The sequence below is a fragment of the Saccopteryx leptura genome, chromosome 2, assembly GCF_036850995.1.
Source record: "Saccopteryx leptura isolate mSacLep1 chromosome 2, mSacLep1_pri_phased_curated, whole genome shotgun sequence".
NCBI lineage: Eukaryota > Metazoa > Chordata > Mammalia > Chiroptera > Emballonuridae > Saccopteryx > Saccopteryx leptura.
In genome coordinates this window covers 242,958,772-242,978,621 of record NC_089504.1, presented here as the reverse complement: position 1 = coordinate 242,978,621, position 19,850 = coordinate 242,958,772, and the positions used below count along the sequence as shown (strand labels likewise).

General features: G+C 54.7%; 1 protein-coding gene across 2 annotated transcripts in view; it reads left to right on the top strand.

Annotated features, from left to right (window-relative positions):
- The first annotated feature begins 579 nt into the window (after positions 1-579).
- DTX1 (deltex E3 ubiquitin ligase 1) overlaps positions 580-19,850 on the top strand; it is a 35,541-nt gene continuing 16,270 nt past the window's right edge. Inside the window, exons 1-3 of one of the 2 annotated variants that reach the window (XM_066370848.1) lie at positions 580-807; positions 1,253-2,203; positions 18,026-18,710. In XM_066370848.1, coding sequence (XP_066226945.1) covers positions 1,945-2,203; positions 18,026-18,710 — 944 coding nt within the window. In that variant the 5' untranslated portion in view covers positions 580-807; positions 1,253-1,944. Of the gene's footprint in view, positions 820-1,252; positions 2,204-18,025; positions 18,711-19,850 lie in introns of both variants that reach the window. The other variant, XM_066370849.1, reaches the window with a different exon arrangement.

The window sequence follows — 19,850 nt, the reverse complement described above, 5'->3', positions numbered from 1 at the left end:
TGGGTCCTGAGAGGAGAATCCCTCTGGGTTGATGTCTGGGCACTTCTCTAAACTGCTGTGTGATCCTGGGCCTGTTTCTTACCCTCTCTGGGCCTCAGTGTCCCTATATGTACACCTCAGAGTTCATGATTCCATTTGGCTCTGAAATGGGCCTTACCAGGCCCACCTCATCCCTACCCCCACCCCCACCCCCAGAATAGTTGAAGGAGAAGAGAAGGCTATCCTTGAACGTTTTAAAGTCTTTCTTTAGACAATCTGTAGATCTTATTCATTCATTCAAACATTTATTGAGCGCCTAATATGTGCCAGGTCCTAGACTGGGCAATGGGAATGGAAAGATGACCAAGAGTTCAGCACGCGACCCGCAGACACCTCACTCCATGCCTTGCGCCCTGCTTGGGGTAAGGAGACGTCCTGGGGTCTCAGGTGGGCCTAGCAAAGGATCGTGGAGCCCCTAGGACTCGCGTGTCAGCGCCCGCGGTGCTTACGGCCGCGATCTGTCTCCTCCCCTTCCTCCTTCTCCGCCCCCTCCTCCTCCCCTCCCCTGAGCGCCGCGGCGGCCGCCTCCCACCCGCGGGATCCCGGCGTCCGGCAGCCGGCTCATGCGTCCGCCGTCGGTCGCCGGCGTAGTCCGTCCGCGCGTGGAAAGCCCAGCGTCCCGGCGCGCTGCGGCCGGGGGAGGGGGCCTGGGAGGGAAAGGCGCGGAGGCGGGACCGCGGCTCCCTCCCACTCTGGGGGGAGCCCAGGAGGTGGCGGCGCTGAATGCGAGCGGAGCCGGGGAAAAGCAGAGGAGAGGAGAGGAGAGCGGTGAGAGCGCGGGTGCGGAGGGACCCCACCCCCGGCTCCTGCGGGGGCCCGCGCGCGCTTTGGGGAGGTCGGGAAGGGGGCTTTTACCCCCAGGCGGGAGCCAACGACGCCCGGCTCCGGCGTTGCCTCCTCCGTGACGCGACCCCCGAGGGGCCTGGGCCGAGCCTGCAGCGCCGCGCATCCCCGCGAACCCTGCATCCCGGCCGCGGGGAGGAGAGCGCTCGGGAAGCTGAGGAGGGGGCGTCGCAGGCGGGAATCTCAGCAAATCGTTCTCTCGCCCCAGCCCTGCCTCAGGCCGGCCCCTAGGGAACGCAAGCGGTGACCCCCTTCAGCCCCTGCTGCCCCCCCATCGGTTCCCCATTGTTCTCAGGCGATCGCTCTTCTGGGAAGGGGGAGGGGGTGCCGCGCTCTATTCTTAAAGGGCCCTCTCCTTGTCTCCTGGCAGGTCGCGAGCACGAGTGGGGTGGGGCGTGCCCACGGGCCCCCGCCCCCCTCGTCCCCCAGTGAGGCTCCGGAGCCGCAGCCCCGGCGGCAGGGCCGAGGACACGCGCCGCACCCCTCCCCCGTGCATTCTTCAGCCACCTGAGGCCTTCCAGGACGCAGTGGAGCAGGGACCAAGGGGACAGGGACGCCTCCTTCAGCAGGAGCCGTCGGGGGGCGGATCCAAGCAGCCCCACCAGAGCCAGGCGCAGGGTCTGAGACGCAGTTACCAGCGCAGAGGGCTGGCTGGGCGCCGCGCAGAGCAGCAGGCTGGGCCCGGCCTCCTGGGTGACAGGCCCTGCGCGCTGACCGGGAAGAAGGACGGAAGACCAGCAGGCAAGACTGGACCTAGAAGTAGAGGCGGCTGCCTCACTCCGTTATCTGAGCCGAGGGATCCAAGGAATCTAGAGCAACGTGTCCCCCATTATAAGAAAGACAGTCGCTTTCTGCAGCCACACCTTGATTGGAGAGCCCTGCGGGAAGGGGTCCTTGGAATCTGGAACACTACCCCATCCTCATCTTACTGGGGAGTTCAGAAGGAGGCCAGGCAGTCCTTGCTGCTCCCCGGGGAAGAGAGGAAGTCCCCCGCCTGCTCCCAGGCCCAGGAGGAGCTGGGCCAGTGAGAGGGGGGTCCTGGCCCCTGAGGCAGCAGCGACCATGTCACGGCCAGGCCAGGGTGTCATGATGCCGGTGAATGGGCTGGGCTTCCCACCACAGAATGTGGCCCGGGTGGTGGTGTGGGAGTGGCTGAATGAGCACAACCGTTGGCGGCCTTACACCGCCACCGTGTGCCACCACATCGAGAATGTGCTCAAGGAGGATGCCCGCGGTTCTGTGGTCCTGGGGCAGGTGGATGCCCAGCTGGTGCCCTACATCATCGACCTGCAGTCCATGCACCAGTTCCGCCAGGACACAGGTGAGTAGATGTGCTACCCACCCCACCCCACCCCACCCCACCCGCCAGGCCAGGCTGAGACACAGACACCACCAGCAGCACCAGCACAGCACACCTGCCCTGGTGGGATGCCGAAATCCCCCAGCATCCCCGGAAGTTCAGGAAGGCCAATCCCCACATCCAGCCTTCCCTCTCCTCCCCCAAAATGGGACAGCCTAGCCTCATCCAGTTTACTTACAACTTCAGTTCCACTCCAGCCTCTTAGTTGGAGGGCCTTTGTCCAGTTACATCATCACCTCTCTTAGACTCATTTTCCTCATCTGTAAAATGAATGGATTACTAGCTCTCACCGCCATGTAAGGTTTAAATAAAATTGTGCTCACTGAGCGCAGAATGTAGAACGCTATCACTCAATTATCATAGTAATAGGACTTTCTACGCACTTCTTTTTTATTTTTTTCCAGCAAGCACAGGCAGGAAGTCTTACTATTGTATTATTTTTTTATTATTGTATTATCATTATCATTATTATTATTATTATTATTATTTTACAGTCCCATTTTACAGATGAAGCAACTGAGTCTCACAGAAGCTAAGAGATTTTAAACTCAGAGCTGGTATTTAAGCCCAGGCCATTGAATTCCAGAGCCAAAGCCCTTAACTGGCATCCTGTACCGGCTCTGAGGGTTGGTGGTGTTGAGGGTGGTGTGATGCTGGTGGTAATGATGGGGCAAGGGGGTGCTGGTGGTGTTGATGGTGCGGCGGGCTGGTAATGCTGGAGGAGATGGTATTGGTGGTGACGTCAGTGGGAGTACTGATTGTGGAATTGGTGTTGGTGCTAAAGGCTGTGTTGGTGGTTGTCTTGGGGGTGGTGAGATGATAGAATGAGGTGTTGGTGGTCGTGTAGTAGGTGATGATGGTGAGGTCCAGTCCTGGCATTTGTTGTTCTGGAGATGTGCCGTCACCGGGGAGAGCTCTCTGAGTGGTTGTCTCTGTGACAAGCTTGGTGGGCAGTGAGGGATGGTGAGTCCCTGCCTCATGGAGGCTGCCAAAGAATCCTTGTCATGTCTCATCCCAAGGACTAGCCAATGGAGGTTTGGGGGCCTTCCTGTGATCCCCTGGGTGGCAGAACTGCGTGTAACAGCCTTGGAGACAGTAGGACACGTCCCTTCTCTCTAGAGCTGTGTTGTCCTACATGGCAGCCACTCACCCCATGTGGCTGTTTAAATTTACAATAATTAAAATGGAATGAAATTTGAAATTCAGTTCCTCAGTTCCCCAAGCCACATTTCAAGGGCTCCGCAGCCACACGTGTCTCCTGGCTGACCTATTGAGCAGCACAGATCCAGAACGCCACCATCATTGCAGAAAGTTCTGGTGGGTAACTGCTCTAGAGCACTACTTGGTGCCAACGAATGGTTTATTGGTGTTACTTCTCAGTACAGCTACGTTTCCGTAACTCCAGGCATTGACTGCAGTCCCTGGTGGTTCCCACGCTTTCATTCATATCATACGATCATTTATTGATTTCTTGCTGTGTGTCCAACCCTGTGCTAAGCACTAGACTGCTGCAAAGAGCCAGGCAGACAGGGTCCTGAGAAGAGGTTTACCACTGGAGGAGCGATGCTGGAGATCCTCATACAGTCAGGGAGCAAACAAACACGCAATCTCAGATAATCAGTTACAGGTCTGAGAACATGAAATAAACTCAGCCTAAAGGTAGTCATGGAAGGCTCATTTGAGGAAGACATGTTAGAACTGAAGTCTGAAGAATAAGGGGAGGGGGCAGTGCTCCAGGCAAAGGGAACAAGCCAGTGCAAGGGCCCTGTGGTAGGAAGGAGCAGAGAACATTCATATCCATTATGTTTGGAGTGCCATGAATGTGAGAAAGGTGATACAAGATGAGGTTGGAGGGTGGCCTGAACAGCCACAAAAAGGGCTTTAAGTATGTTGAGCAAATCACCATCGAGTCCTCGTACCTGTTCTTCCAGAGAGGCGCTGAGCCGTGAGGGAGAAGTGAGAATCCCTGCTACTTTCTCTTTGGCTTTTCCCAGAAGGCAGGGGTCAGACCACAGGAGGAGATGGGCTTTCTCACTGGCTTGGTGTTTGGTGTTCTACACATTCCAAGCTCAGGCTGGGTGGAAATTTTCCAGGGCCTGGCTTGGGGAAGAGGGTGGTCCTTAGAACAAGAATAGCCCCACCCAAGGCTGCCTAGCTGGCTAATTTGTCTATGATTCCCCCCCTTTGGGGGGCCCTTTTCTATTTGTAGCACCCCCACTTGGGTTCCTAGCTCCCCAAACTCCCTTCATCCCCTCTTTGAACAGGCCCCTTCCTCTCAGTGGCAGGTTGGTCACAGTTTGGCCTCTCTGGGTCAGCCACTTCCCCACACCCCCTCCCGAAGCTGCTCACTCCACACCTGCCCCTGTTTGCCGGAAAAGGGAAAAAATCCTCATCCCTCCCTAGGCTTCTGGGAGCCTGCCCAGACCCCCAGCAAGGGAGGAAGGCCTGGGAACCTGTGGAGCTGGCGGGGGGCCTAGACTACCCGGAAAACTGCTGGAGGGAGGGGCACCATGTCTCCCTCCCCACCAGACATGTCGTAGTGTGCACCCCACTTCGAGCAAAAAAAAATCTCAAGAAAGGATGTCTCATCCTCACTGGTAATGGCCCATAGAAGACCCTCAGGCAGCTGTCCTCACCTCTCCAGGCCTCAGTTTCTACATCTGTGAAATGGACAGTAGCATCGCTTTGCTAGCAAGGTTGTTGGGTTGATGGAGAAAATCAAGCCTGTTATTTTTTCTGAAACACTGAGTAATCACTCACCATGTGCCTAGCATGTGCTGAATACAATGGATGCACAAGAGACAAGTGGGAGAGCCTGACTCTTAAAAAGATTATTGTTCTCTCTCTCTATCTCTTTCATATACACACACACAAAACACCATAAAGTTGAAAAACCAAAAGCTTGCATATATGTACTGAAATGAACACAGCTTCTTCTATCTAGGTTTTATAATTATAAAATTCTTGATAAGTTCATTGAAGCTGAACTTTGAATTTGGGGGATCTAGCAGCATGCCCAGCTTTTGTTAGTGCCCTAACACTGGAGGTAGTAAACTTTCTGATGAGGTCAGAGAGTAAATGTTGTAGTGTCTGTGGGCTTCCAGTCTCTGTTGAAACAGCTCGACTCTGCCGTTGAGCATAGAAGCCACAGGGGCAGAATGGGAGTGGGCGAACTCAGCTGTGTTCTCCTAAAACTAGCTGTGGACCCCAAAATTTGAATTTCATATCATTTTTGTGGGTCAGGAAATAATATTTTTCTCTTTTATTCCAACCATGTAAAAATGTGAAGACCGCTCTCAGCTCTTGGGCTGTGCAAAAGCCGGCGGAAGGCAGATTTGGCCCGCGGGCTACAGTTGGCCAACCCTGCCCTGTTGTGTTCTCAACCTGCCCACATGGAGTGAGACAGTGTTGGTGCCACGCATGCCCCGCACAGCACATGCTGAAACGTGTGTGTTGTGGTGTGTGCCGAGGTAGGTGCCTGTGCCCATGGGGACACGCACACAGCAGCAACCGCTTATACACCGCTGACACACAAGTGCCCTATGTGCCTGTCGTGCAGGCGGTAAAAAAAAAAGCCCAGGTGTCAGGCTTGGACCGCAGCCGGGGAGGCCAGGCCAGGTCCCGTGGGGGCTGCTGTTTGTTCAGCCGGTGCCCCCTCACCTCTCCCCTGCTGGGCTGTTTTCATTGCTCCTCACAGTGTGTGAGGTTTCCTTTGAAGCCGTGTGCAGGGGGAGTGCTGTGACCCTGGGCAACATGATCTTAGATCACTCAGTGTAGTGACCCCCTGTGAGGCCACAACTTCCCTGTGGGTCCTTTGCCACCCCCACCCCCACCGTGGACCTCACCCAGAGCCTGGATTTTCCATCCAGTCCCCACAGCTGGACAGAGATGCAACTTAGCCACTTTCCAGGCGTTTCCAGGTTCCTCCCTGGACTCGATGGCTGGTGGCAGAGGGGAGGGCCACCTTGCTGACTGACGGCTGTCTCCCACCCTCCTCTCCCTCTGCTGCTAGGAGCACTGACAGCAGCCTTCTGCCTGTTCTGTAGATGGGGCAGCTGAGGCTGGCGGAGGCCTGGCTGGGACCATCTACAACTGCTGTCCCCTGGGCTCAGAACACAACAGTGCCTGCGCTCCCAAGCTGTCAGGCTGGGCAACAGGTGGCCACTGGCTTCAGCACCTCCCAAGCCTACATCATCTCTTCTGTGGTGGCCTGAGCTCCACTCAGGCCTGGTCCCTGCCCTTATGGGAACAGCCTATCTGAAGACATGTTCAGGCTGTTGGAGACTGGGTTGGGCCACCCAGATGGAAGAGCAGTCATCACCAGGGCAAACACTGCCAGAATTTAGCCTCCCAGGAAGGTCATTGTACAGGTAAATGACTGAGGCCCAGAGAGGGTGAGTAACTTGCCCAAGGTAACACAGCTGACCCATCCAAAGCTGGAGCCCAGGCCTCTTAAACAGTTCTCAGGGATATAGAACAAGGTGACATTCAATGTGGGGCTGAGAAATTCCCCTTCCTCTTCTCCCTAAGAGCTCTGCTGCGACTTGTTGTCAGGGTCTCTACCGAGCCAGAAACAGCCTGTGCAATCCCAGAGGCCTGCAGGCCCAGCTCCCTAGTTACAGGACCCCTGGGGACCCTCTCCCAGCCAAGCTCGGAGGCCCCTGGGGCTGCGCCTGACACCAGAGCAAGAAGATTATGCATGTTTAGGTGGGAGGTGTCCATGGTGGCGCAGGCTCAACTAATCCATACACGAGGGTCTTCCATTCCTGCCTGTCATACTGCCTTCGTTTCCACCATTACAACGCCCCTTTTGGCTTTGGCTGCTCGTCCGGCTCTGGGAACCTCTTCTGATATCACACATTCATCCTTACTTTTATTGGGCCGTCAGTAGTGCCTACTCAGTGACAGGCCCTGGGCCGGGTCCTGGGGACTCAGAAGGACAGGACCCCTGCCTAATTGATTTCAGAGCCCAGTGGCAGCAAAGGCAGAGACATGTGGTAGGAATAGCAATTGAATGCTCTGACTCATGAGGCCACAGATAGAGATCTGCACACCAGCTTGGCCTTTGGCTGGCTCTGGGACCATGGACCAGCCCCTTAACTTCTAGGAGCCTCCATTCCTTCCTCTGTAAAATGGGAATAAGACTAGTGTGTGCCTGAGAGGGTTGTTGTGAGGATTAAATGAGATAATGCAGGTAAAGCACAAAGAAGATCACGTTGCACATAACTAGCACTCATGCTCAAACAGGAAAAATGTTCACCTGCCTCATGGGAGTGGTGCAGGTAGCCTTTGACTAGGTGATGTGAGCAGTGTGTGCCTGAGGCCTCAGAGAGGGAGGACTTCCTGGAGGAGGAGTCCTTTGTGGATCTGTATCATTTGAGGAGCATTTTGAGATGGAAGGCAACAACATCAGCAAGGTCCCGGAGAAGACCTCAGGCCTGGGTGGTAGAGGGAGTCTGTTAGAGAAGAGAGATGGAGTGAGGGGGTGAATAGGGCCTCTTGAGTCCCACGGGGCCTGGATGGACTGCCAGCTGCTTCCCTTTAGTGGTCAGGCCCCAGGGGACCCAGAGCTACCCCGCAGAACCAGCCTCGTTAATTACAGGTCCTCAGAGGCCAGAGCTGGAGCAGGCTGGGCAGCAGGGATTGGTAGACACTTCCGTACAGTCTGTCTGGTTCCCTCCACCCAGCCAGCAGGCATCAGCCCACTTTACACATAGCAAAGCTGAGGCTCGGGCTGGGGTGGGATGGAGCCACCTGCCCTAGCTAGGAAAAGGTGAGGGGGGGGGGGGACCAGATCCCTGTCTGCAGCACTGCCCCACGCGCCAGGCCGGACTCTGCCAGCACCTTGGACAGCGCCGCCGCGCCTTGCCCACTCCGCAGGGTTAGGAGCGAGGATCCTGGGTCAGGTCCTCCTCCCAACCCCTCTCTCCTCTCACATTGCCCGTCCCCACTTCCCCCTCTCCAACCTCTCCTGCTCTTTCCCACCTCACCCCCCAGCCTCCTCAGCCCAAGGGAGCTGTAGAGTGGAGCCTAGAGCTGATGGAGGTGATGGAAGCTGTGACGGGGAGGGGATGGGGAAGGTGAGAGAGCTGAGCTGGGGGAGGGGATGGCGCGGTGACAGGGGCTGTGATTGGAGCTGTGAAGTGTAAGGTGGCGCGGGGTGGAGGGCATGGTGAAGGGGCCAGCTGGGGAGGGTAACAGCAGTGTCTGTCGTGATGGGGGAGCACTAGGTGTGCTGGGGGCTGTGAGGGGTGGTGTGACAGGTGACAGAGGGAAGGCAGAGGCATGGGTGTCCTATGGGGAGGTGATAGAGGACGTGATGAGTTGGTAATGAGAAGGGGCCAGCGTGGGAAGGTGATGGGGCAGGACTGGTCACAGCGGAGGCACCATTCAGGCCACGGTCAACGGGTCCCTAGCCTCCTTCTCAGCATGGTGTCATCAGAGTATGTGTGGCGGGTTCTCAGAGCCCTCCCGGATGTTCCTCCCTTCTCCTCTGTGTTTCCTTCCTTTCCACTCATGCCTACATCCCACTCAGTGGGAACGGCTGCCTGGGACAGCCTCTGGGCCCCAGACAGCTGCCCCCCACCAGCCCACCCTGCCTCCCAGTTGACACAGACACCCACAACCCCCAGCTGCCCTTGACTGATAGCAGTTGAGAACGTGGTGCCCCAAATCTGGAACTGTCTGCCTCAAGGAGCCTGTTGGTGAAACGCAGACTCCAGACTTCCTAGCCGCTCTCTAGTGATGGGGGGGGGTGCCTTTGGGTAAACCACACTCCCTCTCTCAGCCTCAGTCTCCTCTGTAATACAGGTCCAGCAACAGCACCCGTCTCGTGGGATTATGGCCAGTATTCATTCATTCATTCATTCATTCAGAAATTTAATGAGCACTAACTGTGTGCCGGACACTGTCCTTGGTACCAGGAGTGCCACAGTGAATAGGACAGACACAGATTGCTGCCCTCAAAGCCCTTCTGTTTGTGGGAAGGGGGATAGGTGTGATACAGGAGACTACACACGGAGGAGGTGCTGGGATGTGGGGCTGTTCCTGACCTGGGGACCCAGGGGTTGCCAGGCTGAGTCTCCCTGGGGCTTCGTGGGCTGCATCCATTCTTGCCAAATGCCTCTCCCTCTCTGGGTTCTTCCCATTGTCCCTCTGGAGCGGCTCTAGGCTGCCACCTCCACCTGCCTGGGCAACAGTGGCAGGCAGGTGAGGGTACTGGCAGGAGTCTGGCACTAGGCCCCAGAGCTGAACGCCCTGAAATGCAGAACAAAGGATGGAGCAATCAAACGAGGCCGCGCTGGCGCCCGAGACAGTCCTGCCAGCAGCCGCAGCGCAGCCACCTCTTCTCCAGGCGACAGGCGGGGCCGCCGCCGCCACTGAGCCCTTGACTGCAGGCGAGCATTGCCAGGGAGAGCATAGAATTTACCCAAAATTGTGCTATTATGGAGCCCTCCTTGGTTCCTCTCATATAGGGAGCAAAGCTTCATTCATTTCAAGGTATTAGTTACTGTGGAAATGAGAGTCAAGGGGCCTTGAGTCAAGAGGTAGCTCTAATTTGTAGAGGATTTGGGCCAGGTCCCCCCCCCTCAGACCCAGTTTCCCTGGCCAGACAGAGACTGAAAATGCAGATGGTTACAAGGCCTGTGAGCTAACAGAAGTGTGTGCAGCAGCAGGGGTGGCAAGGGTTTTCAACTGTTGTTCTCTGGGACCCGGAACACAGTAGATGCTCAATAAAATAGTGGAAGACACAAACGGGGTGACTGGGGCCCAGCTTCTGCTAACTGTTGCCAACAAAGCTAGTTCTTGTAGATATTTTGAGATTGTTGAAATCCAGACTTAAGTAAGTCCACTACAATTTTTAAATGCCTGGTCCGTTATATTTTAAAAATGTAAATAGTATACAGACCAAAAGAAAATCACACCCAGCACCCACTTGTCATCTCCAGCCCAGTCATTTGTCACACTCAGGTTCACTTGTGTGTATTTGGTCATTCATTCGTTCATTCGTTCTGCTGGCATTTTCCAAGTGCCTACTTCCCTGTGCTCCTGGCCATGGAGGGATGCTAAGGTAGCTGGAAGTCAGCCCCATCTTTGGAGAGAACACAGATGCCTCAACATTTCTTGAGCTCTGAGCTTTAATGGGAGTCCTACGGGTACAGATTGCTATGGGAGCCCCAAGGAGGGAGTGATGGTCCCTAAGCATGGCAGGGAAGATGCCGAAAGGATGGCGCCTGAACTGGACCATGAAGATTGTATAGAAACTCAGCAGGAAGGAGAATGGGATGGGTGAGTGGAAGGACATTCCAGACAGAGATCAGCATGTGCAAACACACAAAGGCATAGCTGTGCATGATGTGCCCAGAGAATAACTAGAACTTTGGAGTGGTCAAGGTGCGAGGCTGTACAGACTGCTTGTAATGAGTCCCAAAGATGAGAGAAAGAGCCTAGACTGGTTCCTAAAGGCACTAGGGAGCTATTGATGGAGGTTAAGCAGAGGAGTGATATGGTCAGATTTGAGTTTATGAAAGGTCCCTCTGGCTGCTATGTGACAATGTATTACAGGGTACAAAGCGTGGAAGGTGGGACACAGGACAGAGGCTACTGCAGTAGTCTAGGGTAGGCAAACCGTAATGCTGGCCTGAACCAAGATGAACAGTGAGGAGAATTTCAAATCTGGCTGAGTTGAATCCTGGCTTCCTAGCTTCGTAGCTGTGACCTTGGGCAAGTCTCTTCACCTCTCTGGGCTTCGGCATTTTTGCAAGGTAGTGATAACAACGGTGCCTGCTCTGCGGGGTACTGTGTGGCTTGCATTGATATATGTGAAGCGCTTAGCACGATGCCTGGCGCTCAGTAGGCACTCTGTGCTTACCACTTCTATTACCGCTTCTACTATGTCCATTTCACAGAGGAGGAAGGCGAGGACTGGCAAGGTCGGATCAGTTGCCCCGGCGCACACAGGGCTCCAGGAGACAGAACGGTGTCTGCTCCCTTTGCTCCCCACCCCCTCATTTCCTGCTCTTGGACGTAGCCACAGTGTCAGGGGGTCTGGACCCAAGTGGATTGGAAGCTGGGTGACCAGGAAGCCCCCACAGAGCCCCCATAAAGTAGGCATGGCCAGCTGCCAGCAGCCTCCAGGTTGAGGGCCTTTTAAAACCAATGTCAAGGTGGTAACCTCTCTCAGTGCCCTGCAGCCCTGGCATGTCTGGAGACTGCCCCCCTCCCTCCCCCTCTCCCCTGCCCTGGCCTGGAGGCCAGCAGACCCTGGGGATCCTGAGCTGGCATCAAACGTGCAGAAACCGCTAATGGGCTGCTGCTCAGCTTGACGAGTCCGCTGGGAGAGTTTGGTGGGAAACAGAACACTGCGGATTATTGATCACAGGGAGGGAGGGGCGGTGCCCTATCCGTAGACTGCAGTTCGAGTCCCAGCTCAGCCACGGCCTGAGCCAGACTTCCATGTGTTCCCAAGGGGCCTTGGGAGTTGGCCAGCTGTGCAGGTCGTCAGTCAGGGAGTCAGGGGGTGGGAGTTAAGGAAGAGGCCTGGGCCACAGAGCATGTTCTCTGAATGCAAACAGTTGTTATTATGATTACTTCTGGATTGGTGGAGCATTCGGTAAAATCCCTTCCTGAGGCCCAGCATCCAGTGGGTGCTCAATTCATGCTTAACCCACTGCCCAACTTGTGGTCACAGGCCACAGCCTGGGGCAGGACTCCCCTCACCTGACAGGATGTCCCATGATTACCTCTCACAGGCCCCCCCTTCCCATCAGGGTCTGGGTGCTCCCAAGCTGAGGTCACTTCCCTCCAGGAAGTCACTCCAGAGGGAGGGGTTCCCTGCTGGGCCTTGGGGGCTGGCCCAGCCCGGAGAGGAACCCTTTGGAGGCCAAGGGGCAGGCAGGAGAGCTCAGGGCCTCCCCTCTCTCTACAGAGGCAGCTTCTTCTTAAGGCAAAAAGCTGGGGACTGAGACTCCACACATCCATCCACCTATGGGCAGGGGGTCAGATCAGGATCACCTTCTTGGGTCAGAGACCTCTCACAGCAAAACAACTGAGGACAAACCTGAGGTAGTGAGTTCCCCGTTGCTGGAGGTATCCTAGGCTCGGCTACCACTTAGAACCAGTCCATCCTGTCCTTTCTTTTACAACATGAATGGAGCACCCTTCCCAGACCTCCCATGATTATACTTCTCTGGGCCTCAGTTGCCTCATCTGTAAAATGGGAATAACTCTGGTTTCTCACTGGAGGAACCCCGGGAGCATAAAGTGAGTTAGTTCAAGGAGAGTACTGAGCACAGCACCTTGAGCCAACGCTGGCTGAGCTGACATTTCGGTAGCTACTGCCCGCCCTCATGGTCTCCCCTCTCCACTCTCCCCTGCCTCCTGGCTGTGCTCTCTTGTTCGTTCTAACTCTCTCCGATCATCTTAGCCTCTGCATTTCAGGATTTTGTTTATGTCTCTCAAACCCATTCTCTTTCTGCCTCCAGCTGTCCTGTCTCTGCCTCAGCGTTTCCCATTTAGATCATGGCCTCTCAGGCACTCTCGCATGTGTCTCTCTGTCTCTCCCTCTCTCACTCCCCCTGGGTATCCATCTCTCTCTTGTCCCTGCCCTAAGCATGAGCAGCCACAGCCGTCCCCTCACCCGGACTCAGGGGCCCAGCTCCTGCGAGCCTCCAGCTGACATTTGGCCAAAGCCCCTTTCCCCTCAGCTCTGCTGGAACAAGATTGGAATTTTTCAACCAAACATTCCTAAGACACAAAGGAGGGGGCGGGGGACAGACAACAAAAGCAGATGCATAAAAACAGGCCCAGAAAGGGTACGTGCCTGACACAGATTCCTGACAGCCATGGGGACCTCGTGGCCAGAGCAGCTGGGTGCCCTTGAGGCCCATGGGGCATGGGTGGGGGAGGGGGGAGCTCAAGGACACTCCGCAGAATGGGTCCCTAAGAAAGCTCAGTCTAGTCTCTGGGCCGCCAGTCTGAGGCCCTTCCCGTCTCCCAGGCTGAAGAACCTCCAGGCCCATCTTAGACCCATTGTTCTGGCTGAAAATCTAGGCCAAGGCCACTGTGGAAGAGAAAGAATATTTCCGCCTCTGCTCCCTTGGAAATCTCGAGATCGCAGCCCAGGCAGGTCACCAGGGAGGCAGCTGGCCCCCCTCGGCCTGGTCCAGGGCCAGCGGGAGTGGGAGAGGTGGACGGGCAGGCAGACGGCAGCAGCGGGCATTGCGGAGTGCGGAGCCCAGCGGGGAGGACAGCAGCTGCCCTAATTACTCCGGCTCTCTGGGCTCCAACCTCGTTTGAAAAGGACTCCAGGGACGCAGCCTTTAATAACTACCAGTAAACAGGCAGGAAAATCGATACCTGGTAAATAGAGCCCTGGAGAGAGGGACGACTGGGCTGGCTGGCCCTGACCTGGCCCCGAGATGCTCCCAGAATCCTTTGTTGCAGAGCTGGCCAATGCTGCCCTTAGGAACCGTGTCCCCACCTCCACCCCAGGGGGCCCCTTGTATGCTTTGGCTCCTGCTCCAGTCTCCACTCCCTCTCCATCAAGACCAACTCCTCCTCTTTCCCACTGCATCTGCGCCCTGACTTGTGCCAAGTAGGTTGCCTGTTTCAGTTGCAGACGCCTCCTTTGTGCCAGGCTTTGTGCCGGGTGCTGGTAACACTGATCTGGTACTTGTCCTCCTGAAAGCTATCAACCAGTGAGGAAGATTAAGAATAAAAACGAGTAATTGAATGACAGTGCAAGGATAGACATGCAACAAAAAAAACTGTATGCCAACTATAGCAGCAGAACAGAAAAGCACTTCCTGGAGGAGGTGAGCATAAGGAGGGTTTTGTTGGATGAATAGGAGTTCACAAGGGCTGGGAGAGGGTGCATGTATGTAATAACAACAGCCATCTTAGCTAATAGTCACCAAGCATTTACTATAGCCAAGTGCTCTGCTAAGCATATGACATACATTATCTTATCTTGTCCCACACTAAGTACTACTACCCCCATTTTACAAATGAGAACACTGAGGCTATGTGTGGAGCCCAAATTTGTACATCTCCTGGGAGACTTCTGAGTTGTTTCAACCACTTCACTCTGCCCCTCCCACCTCTGACCCTGCTCTGCCCGTTCAAGGCTTGGTACACAGAGGTGGTTAAATAAAACAAGTTCCCATCCTTTCATTCCCCTCCCCCCCTACTCCCCTCCCCTTCTCTTCCCTTCCCTTCCTTCCCACCCAGGGGTCACACCTTCCAGGTAACACAGCACCTTAATGCTCAGCAGAGGCTAATGGCAGTACTTGGGACACATCAGACCTTGAAGATGTCTATCACAAACCCTCATTTTGCAGTCAGGGAAACTGAGGCCCTGGGAGGAGAAGACCAGCACTCAGGAGGAGAGGCAGGAACAGGACCCAGGATTTCCCCTGTAACTCCTCCCCTCTCAGAGAACACTGTTGTCAAGGGAAAAAAATCAATATGCACACACTCAATTAAAATGATAAATCAGACATCAGGATGAGGCCGCCCCAGAGGCCCCAGGGAACTTTCCACATGATTGGCTGGAACATTAGAGGAGCTCGGGGGGCCCCCCCCCTCCCTGCTTCTCTGGTATGAACAGCTACATCTCTGGGCCTTGATTTCCCCAGCTCTCAGGGTCTGGGCAGTGGACACAGGGCAGAGAAAGTCCATACCCCTTTGGGTTCTAAATTCTAACAGAGAGAGTGCAGAGGACAAGCTGTTTCAGCCCTGAGTAAGGACCCAAGTAAGGACAGTCAGAGTGCGTGCTCAGGAGAAAGAAACCTGGGTAAGGTGGAGTGTGGGGAGGCCATGGTGTGTCACCAGCCATCTGGCTGCAGATTCCTGGGCCAGGCACCCTGTGGGGGATGCCCCTCAAAAATGGAAACAGTCATGAGGTCCTACTGTGTGCAGGCATCGTGCTCCATGCTGGGGATACAGCCATGAGCAAAATGGTCAAGATGCCCATCCTTGTGGGCTGACAGCCTAATGGGAGGCGACAGAGAGTAAAGAAAACATGCAGATTAACACATCATGTCAGGCGGTGCTAAGTGTCAGGAGGAGAAATAAAGCAGGCTGGGAGGATGAGCATGGGAGGGTAGTTGTTCTAGTGGTTTGGGAAGGTCTTTCCAAAGAGATGACATTTGAGCAGAGAGACCTAGAGTAGAGGAAAGGGGAGAGAAAACTGTGAGAATATCTATGCATGCCAGGGTCCTATTCCAGGTAAGAGACAGCAGGTGCAAAGGCTCTGAGGCTGGACAGCCCTTGGGATGTTTGAGGACCAGCAAGGAGGTCAGGGTGGCTAGAGTGGAGCGAGTGAGAGCAGGACTTTACAGACAATGTGGGGTTTTGAAGGTCATGACCAGGACTTTGGCTTCTACTCCAAGTGAACGTGAGCCATGGGGGATTTGGGGCAGAGGAAGGATGTGATCTGACTTGCATTGAACAGGATCCCATGTGGGGAACCGACTACAGAAGCCAAAGACAGAAGCGAAGACCAGCCATGAGTCGACTGCAACAGTCCACGCGGGAGACACACAGTGGCTGGGAATAGGTAGAATCGGTTCATTGGGGAGAGGAAGCGATCAGTATTTGAAGGTAGAGGTGACTGGATTTACTGATAAACTAGCCATGGGGTATGAGGTAAGAAGTAAAGTCCAAGTTTTGGGGGGTTGGTGGCCCAAGCAGCTGGAAGGACAGAGCGTCCACTAACCACGATGAAGAGGACTTCAGGGGGAGCAGGTTTGGGGTAGGGAAAGATCGGAGTTCCACTTGGGCAAGACTCAGTTTGAGGTGCCTACGGAACCTCCATGGGACATTGCCAAGGAGGTGATGGGACACACAGATCCAACTCTCAGCAAAGAGGACGGGCCTGGGAATTACAAATTTTGGAATCATCAGAGACAAGACAGTACTTGTCTTAAATCAGGGGTCGGGAAACTTTTTGGCTGAGAGAGCCATGAACGCCACATATTTTAAAATGTAATTCCGTGAGAGCCATACAACGACCCGTGTACATTACGCATTATCCAATAAAAATTTGGTGTTGTCCCAGAGGACAGCTGTGATTGGCTCCAGCCACCCGCAACCATGAACATAAGCGGTAGGAAATGAATGGATTGTAATACATGAGAATGTTTTATATTTTTAACATTATTTTTTTTATTAAATATTTGTCTGCGAGCCAGATGCAGCCATCAAAAGAGCCACATCTGGCTTGTAAGCCATAGGTTCCCGACCCCTGTCTTAAATGATCCTTTTATCAACCCCGCAGGGAAGGCCTGCTTGTGTCCATTTTAGAGATGAGAAAACTGTGGCTCAGAGATGTTGTGTCACTTGACCATAGTCACAGAGCTAGAAAGTTAGGCAGTTCAGGACTTGAAACGAGGTCTGTCTGCTTCCTAGCCCTGGGGCCCTGCCCAGACCCTGTGCTCTCTGGCTCTTCTCACCAAATCCTCCCAGCAGCCCTGTGAGAGGGGCAGGGTGGATCACGAGTTCATTCATCATCACCCTCATTTTCGAGATGGGGCCACAGAGACCTTGGGAGGATTTAAGGGACTTGCCCAGAGTTGAGGAGCAGTCAAGTGTGTAATTTCCCTGCAGGTGTGCCAGACAAACCCAGCCAAAGAATCTTTCCACACCAGCCCCAGGCACAGAGCCGGCTAAAGGCTCTGAGAAGTCCTGCAGCCTGGATGTTGGGTTATCTTTGCTTAACTCAGTGTCCCATGGAGCCTTGCTTTCAGGGAACACCTAGAGCTTCGGGAGTCATAGACTAGTGGTTGGGAGCAAAGCCTCAGTGCCTTCATCTTTTAAGCGGGGATATGAATACCCACCTGGCTGAGTTATCATGTGTTTATGATGTTCTTTTCAAATGAGCACTCAACATGGAGCCCTCCAAAGAGCAGTCAGCCAGCAAATGTTAGTTAAAGGAAGGAGCAAATGAACAGCTGAATGAAAAAACAAATCAGTGGACGAAGGAATGGACCAGTACCGGGGATAAGCAAAAGGCATGAGGAAATAAAAGAATAGTTGAGTCCAAAACGGATCAGTGTCTGAACTCATGAATTTACTCATCTGTTCAACAAATATCTATGGAGCACCGACTGTGTGTAGGCGCTGGGGATATAGTGGTGAATGAAACCAAGTCCCCTCCTCTGTGGCGGTGACATTCAAATGAGAGGAGACAGAAAACAAGACAAATAGGTAAAATAGAAAGGATACCAGATGGAGAAAAACAGGAAGAAGGAGAGAAGGGGAGGAACATGTGGACCGGCACACATTTAAAATAGAATTGTGGTAAATGAAGGAATAATTGAATGCACAGATAAAGGAGTGAGCGAAGGAGTGAGAAGCATAGTGACCAACTGCAAGGTGAACAGACTAATGGGAGGATTACTGAATAAATGAACCAAGGAATACATGAACGTGTGAACAAGGGCATAGATAAGTGCATGAGCTAATGAAAGGGTTATGGAATGAATGAGTGAACTAATGAAGGTCTGCATGCCACCCACGTGTGTGCATGGATCTCTGTCCCACTCCAGGTGCTGACTCTGCTTGTCCTCCTGGCCTGAAGAGACCCCAGCCCCCTACATCCTCCTGCCCCCCAGGGCCCGTGATGACCAATACATTTCAGTGCCACTCTTGACCCTGAGGGAGGGGGAGCTTGCCTGTCCTGCCCCTATCATGCCTTGCTGATGTGCATGGCATGCTGCCTTGACACCACCTTTGTTGACCCTCCGTGGAGGTCCTGACTGCTCCCCCTTCTGAACACAGGCACCATGCGGCCGGTGCGGCGCAACTTCTACGACCCGTCCTCGGCGCCGGGCAAGGGCATCGTGTGGGAGTGGGAGAACGATGGCGGCGCCTGGACGGCCTACGACATGGACATCTGCATCACCATCCAGAACGCCTACGAGAAGCAGCACCCGTGGCTCGACCTCTCATCGCTCGGCTTCTGCTACCTCATCTACTTCAACAGCATGTCGCAGATGAACCGCCAGACGCGCAGGCGCCGCCGGCTGCGCCGCCGCCTGGACCTCGCCTACCCGCTCACCGTCGGCTCCATCCCCAAGTCGCAGTCGTGGCCCGTGGGCGCCAGCTCCGGCCAGCCCTGCTCGTGCCAGCAGTGCCTGCTGGTCAACAGCACGCGCGCCGCCTCCAACGCCATTCTGGCCTCGCAGCGTCGCAAGGCGCCCCCAGCTGCCCCGCCGCTGCCACCCCCGCCGCCCCCTGGAGGGCCACCCGGAGCGCTCGCTGTGCGCCCCAGCGCCACCTTCGCTGGCGCTGCGCTCTGGGCCGCGCCCACCACAGGCCCCACCGAACCCACGCAGCCGCCTGGGGTGCCCCCGCGGAGCCCGAGCGCCCCCAGTGGCGGGCCCACCCCGGGCCAGAACAACCTCAACCGTCCGGGTCCTCAGCGCGCCACCACCGTGAGCGCACGTGCCTCCATCCCGCCCGGGTAAGATGGGCCCCTGGCACAGGGGTGGCTGCCCAGCAGGGCTAGGAGCCAAGAATTAAATCGTAATAACAATCATGTATTAACTAAGCACCTTAATGGGTTCCCATTAATTTACCTCCATACACGAACACCTATGAGGGTGGGCACCAGCATCACCCCCAATTAACAGATGAAGGCACTGATGGGGGAGGGTTCCTAACTTCCCAAGATCATACCGTTCACAAGTGGTGGGACTGTAGCAACAATAATAAGGGTATGTGGTCCCATGTTTGTTTGCTAAACTTTATCTACATCATCTTATTAATTATTCCAAATATTCTATCATGCCCAAATTACAGATGGGGAGGCTGAGGCTGGGAGAGTTGTGGTACCTTCTGAGAGTCACCAGGTGGACAGCAGGGATTGAAACTCAGACCTGTAGTATTACTTTGGGCTAATACTGTGATTTTCAAACTAGGCTCCAGGGACTCCTGGGGTGACCTGAGAATGTGGCAGGAGAAGTGGTGGATAAGGAGAAGTCAGGCACACAAGAGCCAGCCTCTTTGCTCTTGTTTTAACCAGAGCGGCCCTTTTTAGAATCTCTTCTGTGAATCCGCAGGATTTCCCAGTGGCTTTGAGGAAAGGAACCCAGGTCATACCAAGACTGGAAATCCCTGGCAGCTAAGCCCCAGGATAGGGACCCAATGAGCCTATCAGCTGCTCACCCAGACTCAGTCAGTTTCAGCAGAGGACCAGGCCCTGGGGGAGTGGGAATAAGAGGTAGGAGCCAAGACCTTGACGTTGGGACAGCCCAGAAGGGAAAAGACCAGGTGAAGTGTGGACCATGATGCCCAAGAGGAAGGGCAGGCACCAAAAGCCAGATCTGCTTGTACACTATGGCATGGCCTAGGGGATTGACCATGATGACCCGAGACCAGCAAAGGACCTGTCTGGATACAATCTTTGAGGTCACCTCATCTAGGCCTCCCCTTTCACCAAAGGAAACTGAGGCCTTGGGAAGGGAAGTAGGGTGCCTTTGGCAGAGGCGGATTTAACAGCGGGCGCACAGGGTACATGCCCTGAACCCCAACTTCTGAAGGGCCCCGCAAAACCCCAATTTTACACTTTTTTCTAACGTAAGGGGCCCAATATTTTCTTCTG